At 42.9% G+C, this 7,916-nt stretch overlaps 1 protein-coding gene across 1 annotated transcript; it reads left to right on the top strand.

The window, feature by feature from the left end:
• Positions 1-431: 431 nt before the first annotated feature.
• Positions 432-2,741, top strand: LOC109860982. Its single transcript, XM_020440419.1, has one exon. The coding sequence runs from the start codon at positions 432-434 to the stop codon at positions 2,739-2,741; it is 2,310 nt and encodes a 769-aa protein (XP_020296008.1).
• Positions 2,742-7,916: the final 5,175 nt, after the last annotated feature.

The raw sequence follows: 7,916 nt of genomic DNA on the forward strand, positions 1-7,916 counted from the left end.
GCCGAAAACATAAGACGCCCGAAGATTTTTGCGTGCTCTGACTTAGTAGCCTAGAGTGTATAAGTTTGTTTTTCTTTTATTTATTGCCTTCGTATAATTAAACAGACGTTATAATTATTTATTAAATTAATTATTTATTTATTTATTTAATCCGAACATCATATCCTACAAATAATTGGGGGCTCGTCCGGGATAGACGCGAGTTATCGGTGAGTTAATCGAGAGAGAGATATACGCGAGTCGAGTGGAGAGACGTGAGTTGTGCGAGTTGTGTCGATGCAGTGAGTATATGCACGTGTTGTGAGAAGACAGTCGCAAGGTCGTGTGCGAGCGAGAGAGAAGACGAACGGCGATAGGCGATACGAGCATTGTGAGTCGCGAATTGAGAGCTATTGTGAGGAAAGAGTTAAAGAAAGAATGATAATACAAGAATGTCTTGCGAGAGAAGCTTGAGTGACTTTACGGTGAGTGGCCTCAAGGACATTTTACGAGAGTTGAAAGCATCGACAGTAGGCGTGAAGGCCGAATTGATTTCGAGAATCTTAGAGATAGATCCGACGGGTGATCGGACGTCACACGTATTGACGAAGAGAAACGAAAGACAAAATGAGAGCAGTGCGAGCGTAAATTTTCGGGAGGCGGATGAAGAGTCAACTCTTCTTCGGCGAGAGATGGAGGTGTATCGGCGAGAAAAGGAGTTGCTAGAGCGAGAGTTGCAATTAGCTCGCCGAGAAATAGATCTAATGAGAATGACGCAGAATGCGAGGACAAATGGACATGATTTTGGAGCGGTGAGCCCATCGGTATCGCATGCATCTGTTGGACGGCCAAGTCTGAACATCGTCGCTGATTCTTTGAGTCATTTCGATGGCAGCAACAATCTATACAAAGCCTGGAAGAAACGAGTTAAGTCGCTCAGAAATGCCTACGAGCTGACAGATGATTTGACCAGACTCATGATAGGCGCATGCCTGAAAGGAAAAGCACAGGAATGGTTCCATTCGGATCCTAGTTACTCGGACTTGCCAGTGGACGAACTCCTGAACGAGATGAGGGCCATGTTCTTCCACGAACCCAGCAGAATTCAGACGAGAAAGCAGTTTGAGCAACGCATGTGGCAAAGAGGTGAAACATTTTGTGAATACCTACATCAAAAAGTGATATTAGGAAACCGAGTCAAAATCGAAGAAGCAGAGATGATCGAGTATATCATTGAGGGGATACCGGAGCCTGCCCTGAGAGACCAGGCGCGGATCCAGCGTCTCAGGACGAAATCGCCGCTGTTGGAGGCGTTTGAGAAGGTGACCTTGCGCCCGAGAAATCTATTCAGCCGTGATCAAGATGCGAGAGGGCAGCGAAACAGCGTAAACGAAAAGCGAAACGTAGCTCAGGTAAAGCGTTGTCATAATTGTGGCGTACAGGGACACTTAGCGATGGAATGTCCTTCAAAATCGAGAGGCGCGAAATGTTTTGGTTGCGGGGAGTTCGGGCATATCGCGGCGAAGTGCCTAAAAAACAAGAACGAGGTAAGGGAAGTAGGTGAAGTCTCAAAGTCGAGTCACAACAGCAAATATTGTAAAGACGTAAAAATTCGAGGTAAAAAAATAGTAGCCTTAATTGACACTGGTAGCGACTTATCGCTGATGCGCGAGAATGAATACCGACGGTTACAGTTTCCCGAAATGACTCAGCAGGAGATTGTGTTTCGCAGAGTAGGCTCGGAATATTATAAAACGTTAGGTAAAATCGACGTTGAGATCGAAATTGATGGTGAATATTTTACCATCTCAATATTTGTAGTGCCGAGTAGCGTGACACAACACGCGCTGCTTATTGGAACGAATTTCCTGAATAAAATAGAGTTAAATATCCGAGAGGGAAGAATCTCTATTAAAAAACCGCGTGCAGGACTTGAGACGTCGGGAGAGATTCCTGAGATATTTAATATTGAGACCATAGAGAAACCGAAGCCTCAGGATGATAAATATCGCGCGATAAACAACATACACAGCAAACAGTCTAGATCTAGTGTCAAAGAAATTGTAGAACAGTATTGTCCGCAAGGAATTAAAAAGATAGGAGTTAAGTTAAGCCTAATTTTAAAACATGACGATCCGGTATGTGACAGACCGCGTAGATTAGCGCCGTGTGACAAGCGTCTCGTTGACGAACATATTTATGACTGGCTTAGAAGAGACATTGTAAAACCGAGTACATCGGAATATGCTAGTCCGGTGATTCTCGAAAAAAAAAAGAACGGCCGAACTCGACTTTGTGTTGACTATAGAAAACTGAATAGGAAAATCGTGAAGGATCGATATCCGTTACCGTTAATCGAAAACGTAATAAGCGATTTGCAGGAAAAGCGAGCGTTGCTGCGAGAACAAGCAAAAACGGCGATCGAAAAAATTCAGCGAGAAAACAAAAGAACCTACGATCGTAAGCGAAAGAATGCTAATGTGTATAAATTGGGAGATTGGGTAGCAATTAAGCGAACGCAAGCCGCTCCAGGTAAAAAATTTTGCTCTAAATTCTTAGGACCATATGAAATAATAAAAGTATTGCGAGGCGATCGATTTGTCGTTGCGAAAATCGGCGAACACGAAGGGCCACGCACCACGAGTACGTCGGCCGATAACATGAAACGATGGCTATTGCCTAATAATGTAATTAGCGATGTTTATAGCGACAATTCCAATGTCGAGAATAATGAATCTAGCGCATCGGAGGCCGATGATTAATCAGAATGGCCGAGTGTAGGAACAAAATTATATTTTATATTCTTGTGGAGAAAATATTATATATCTTGTTTGTCGTATCTTTGTCGTGTCTCTGTATTAACGGCGAATCTTTCATAATAAACTTGTATATTTACGCGACAGTAGAGGTGGCAAATATTATTTGTCCTCACCTCTACTATATTCGTTGATTATCGATTACGACTCAACCGACAGATTCGAAATGAAAAACAGAGTCGAAGTAAAAGGTATAAAGTCGAGAGACAACAGAAGATCAGAATCCGCCGAAAACATAAGACGCCCAAAGATTTTTGCGTGCTCTGACTTACAATTAGTAGCCTAGAGTGTATAAGTTTGTTTTTCTTTTATTTATTGCCTTCGTATAATTAAACAGACATTATAATTATTTATTAAATTAATTATTTATTTATTTATTTAATCCAAACATCATATCCTACATTTTAGTGTTTTTTTTTTTTTAAGTACGATTTATTTCGCACTATAATAAATTCGTACTTGTTACCGCGCGGTTTTAATAATATTCGTCTATGTTTGATATTTGATGCTTTCGCGGTGTGTAGTATTAACATACAAAAATGTTTTTTCGGGTTTGAACCGCGATACTATATCAGGCCTGATATAGTATCAGGCTGATACTATATCAGGCTGCTCTTCAAACCCTGATGAAGTGAGCTGTAATGTTCACGAAACGTCGGTATAAAAATGACACTAACGCGGTTCAAACCCGAAAAAACATCTTTGTATGTTAATATTCGTCTATTTTTCAATGTGTCTGTAATCTTCGATCGGATTTTCGGCGCTATATACTATATTCAATCTCATACGCGCTCGGCCGCAACGTAAATCGATGATCGACAAAACCACAAACGCGCGTTACACGCGCGTTTGCGTACGTGCGTGACGCTTGCAATTCGCGATTCTCGATCAATTCTCGCGCGTGATGATTGAAGAAATAATTTTCTTTCACAAGTATATAACGCGCAGATTGTATTCGCCGATTGAATAAATTTCATTCATTCAATAAGAAGATTTCCGAATCATTTTCAATGCGTCACAAACCAAAGTCACCGTTTAACATTCGGCTATCGGAAATATTTCTGAGAAAGATATCAAATTGTTCGTTAAGAGAATTCGTCTTGTGTGGGTGTGTGTGTGTGTTTCATTCACACGTATTTTTTATCGACGCGTCGCTTCGAGAAGAAAAATAACGAGACATCATTCTTAAATAATGAGAATTAATTTAAAAACAAAAAAAACAAAACAAATTGCTCTACTTTCTCCTATTTTAACATTCTATTTTTTAAGTTTAGAAAATGTAAAAAGATTTGCTTTCTTGACCCTGGCTAGACCAGAATTTCCCCCCGTTTAAAGAAACGGAGCGCTTTTTTAATATATTTAATCCATTGATCAATTTGTTATTTAAATTATAAAAAAATAAATAAATAAAAAAAAAGTTTCAAATATTTGAAAATGAAAGACCTACACAAAACTTTTTCCCGTGCCCGCGATAACGGTGACAGAAAGTCGGTTAATCATTCGAGTCGACACGACGTCTAGCGGTATCATTTCCATTAGATTAGATTACACCGCTTTCTACCAGATTTGTCGTCGCGGTATCGGTAACCAATAACCAAAAAAAAGTAAACAACGCAATACCGATCTTTCTCAAGTAATATGTGGTTTGATAATCCGTAAATCCGGTTGTTTTTTTTTTATTTGGAATCACAGAAAGTTTTTTATGATCATTGCGCCACACGCACAATCACCCTCTCTCACGTTTTTTTCTTTCCCTTTACTGAACTTCGTGCTTTCGGCCGCGCGTGTCGCAAGAAACATCGTATGACCCAAGAGAGAAGACCGCGACTTCTTTACCCGCTTCTCTCTCTTCCCGCGCGCAACTCACTGATTATACTCCGCAAAGCGTACGTTATTGCGTCATTTTTTTATCACGCGCAATATATACTTCGCCATCCTTCGCCGAAAACTTCATCCGAAACCGATTTGGATTGTCGCTGATTAACGTTTGTTTTTTTCGCGACCTTATCAATATCTCTATATGGCGAAGAAGAAAGCGGAGCAAGACGGCGGAAAAAAAACGGAGAGACAACTGCATGCAATCGCGGAATAGAACAAACCAAAAAAAAGCAAAAATTAAACCTCGCAAGCCCTTCGAGACAAAAAAACGATCGCGCGATCGCAAGACGCGCTTCTCGTTGATCGCGTGCGCGCGCGCATTATTTATTATCGTCGCGCTCTTCTGTACACGAGCTTCATTGCTTGGCGCGCGGTGACACACATGCGTCTCGAATGCGTTTTGCAATTTATCATCTCGTTGATCGCGCGAAATCGGAAACGGCGCCGCGTTTTTATTGCCGCGCGTGACACGCCGTAAACGTACGTGTCGCGCGCGGCGCCGTCGAATGCAGCGGGGCGCAAGATTCCATCGCGATTGGCTAAGAGACCGACGACGGGCCTTCCGGCGGACGAGCCCCAGTGGGAACATGCGACCTGCACCGTGTGTAGTATTAAAAGTAATCCAGGTTCGAATTAAGTTGGAAAAACACGTGGGTGACGGGAACATTTTCCCCTGATCGGTGACGATCGGCGCACAGATACAAACGAATTGTTCGCGACGGCGAAGCCGAACTACGTTGCTTTACATCCAACCACGAAGGCACGTCCGAGAGCGTGACCCTGATGACGAGTGTACACGAGCGCACTTGCGCTGTCGATTGGATCAATTAAAAGAATGGGGAAAAATTCATGTCAACGATGAAAAAATTTGTTTGTGCTCGGTGTTGTTGCACTAGACACACATGGGGAATATCGGGGTTCGTTATTAACGCTTGAAAAATATCTTAATGAGACACGACGGAAATAACGACGATATTGTTTCAATGTCACATTGTTGCAAATATATTTCTCCGCGGAAACTCGCGCCGGGGAAAAGGGTTTTTTATTTATTTATTTCCACGGTGAGAAACGCGCCGGCCTACTTTTTTCATCGTTTTCTTTATTTCGTATTGTGTGTGCGTTCGAGATTCTTTTGTTTCTTCCGTTTTTAGACTTTTCTAAGATTTCCTTTTTGCACGTCTGGATTTGGTTCGCCGCGAGATCGGAGCGTTTTCCCAGCGGAGACCGGGCCGTTGCTTTCGGGGCCAAAAAATTTCACGCTCTCTCTCTCTCTCTCTCTCTTCTCGATGTGTTCAGTCACTCGATCTTTAGCTTTTCCCCCTCTGTGTGTTCGTCGTTCTCTCTGCCTAAATCTCCCCTTCTCCCTTTCTTCAAGATACCGGGGACAGATACTCACCCACCGCTAAGTCTTATATAAGCATCCTCAGTTCTATACGAGAAGACAGTCTATGTATAAAATCTTCGAGAAGCACTCTCGGTGCGATGCTCGGTAATACACTCTTGTCCACACGTTTAATACGTCGGTAAAAGAGCAGTTTTATACGCATTTTCCAACACCAAGACGTACGTATCTCTCTGAGGAGCGCGCGCTATTCTCTGATTATAATTCGTCGAGAGGCAAAAGGGTTGGGAAGGTACATACGCGACTTTTCATCGAGGCTTCCTTTTAACGTTTTCAGACACACACACACACACACACACACTTAGCCGTGTGCAAAATCTTCATCCTCCAGACGCAACAATTCCCCGAGCACCTGTTGCTTTTCCGAACGGTAATTTTCTTTGAGGCGCGCGCGCTCATCCCGCGAACACACACCATCCCCTTCGCAAGACAATCGCAAAAAAGAATCTCACGCGAGGAAACGAAGGAACGATTTCCCCGGCAGAGAAATTTATTACGAAGCTGTTCAACAACATGAAGCTACTTCTCGTCCTCTTTGTCGTCCTCGCGACGTACTACTCGTCGCATCTCGACGCGGCGTCGATCAGCTCGGAGGTAAGAAAAAAAAAATTTTGGTCGAACGGTAAAAATTCGGTCAAACATATATAAATGGTTGAGATACGAGAGAGTCGGAGTTGAGTGGAACAAACTCGAGCGAAGTTTCCGAATTGAAAATTTTGCATAGAAACGGGAATCTCAGAACTTCCGAGACGAGGAGAAAAGACGGAATCGAGCGCTCCTTTAAGAAATCGGTTTCTTCGCGGTCACGGTTCGACGTTTTTATTTTTCTCCGTAAAAATTTAGCAGAAGCGTCAGAAAGAAACATATGTCTATCCTTGGCTCTCTCATGTCATCTATCCTTGTTTTGGTTTGATTCGGTCCCGAGAGATGGCGCCACCTACCCGATAGCGTAGCGGTTGAGTAGCAGCTGAGCGGACTTTTGCCAGCTGTTCAGCATCCTCTTAAGGGATTCAACGAGAATCGTGATTTTCTCGGAAACGCGGGATCGTAAACTATTCTCTTGACCGCGACTCTTTCATAAAAAGCGCGCGATTCAATATATATATATACGTATAAAAACAAATCATGGGCAACACCTGCGTGTTAAGCGAAACAAACGGAGATGTATACGTGCTCTTTGAAATCTCGTCTTACCGGATAAAACGCTAACACGCACTTTTTGCAAATGTAACAAACACAAAAAAACAATTCGCATGTACGTACGTGCTGCGTCGAACAAAACAACAAGTTAATTTTAAAAGCGAGACTCGGACTCTATCGCGTTTACGCTTGCGTGTGCAGGAATCGCGAAAAAAAATCGCGTTTTATTACGCAAATCGGCATCGAGACTGCGCTTTGATTGAGAGCGCATTTATTTTGATGAGTCAAGTTATTTTAATAACTTTTTATTTTTACTAAATATATGTATAACGATTTTATATATATATACTGTACGAAATCAGCAAAGCGGCGGCGCATCTAGGGTCTTTTCGATAGCGCGCTCTGCGTTGCGGTAACGACGGCGCTACTTTCCGAGCGACGGCGATCGACACGAAAATTACATGTAACGACCATGTGATTTACACGTGGTTGCCGAATGGCACAAGGATTCGGGAATGCTACAGAATCTTTGTTACCGGAGAATTACCGCCGGTTGCTCGAGTCTTGCGCAGTGTGCCCAGTTTTGACTCTCTTACAGCACGCTACAGCAAGTGGAGGGGATACGCACACAGGCAAGCAGCCGTGTACGTGTGCGCTCGACGCTTCGGCCGTCTTCGGGCGGTAGAAGAGAACAGAGATAT

Source organism: Pseudomyrmex gracilis, unplaced genomic scaffold, assembly GCF_002006095.1.
Source record: "Pseudomyrmex gracilis isolate BER0280 unplaced genomic scaffold, ASM200609v1 scaffold_529, whole genome shotgun sequence".
Classification (NCBI taxonomy): Eukaryota; Metazoa; Arthropoda; class Insecta; order Hymenoptera; family Formicidae; genus Pseudomyrmex; species Pseudomyrmex gracilis.

Coding starts and splice junctions, on each gene's coding strand:
- LOC109860982 (XM_020440419.1), top strand. CDS start 432: ATGTCTTGCGAGAGAAGCTTGAGTGACTTTACGGTGAGTGGCCTCAAG.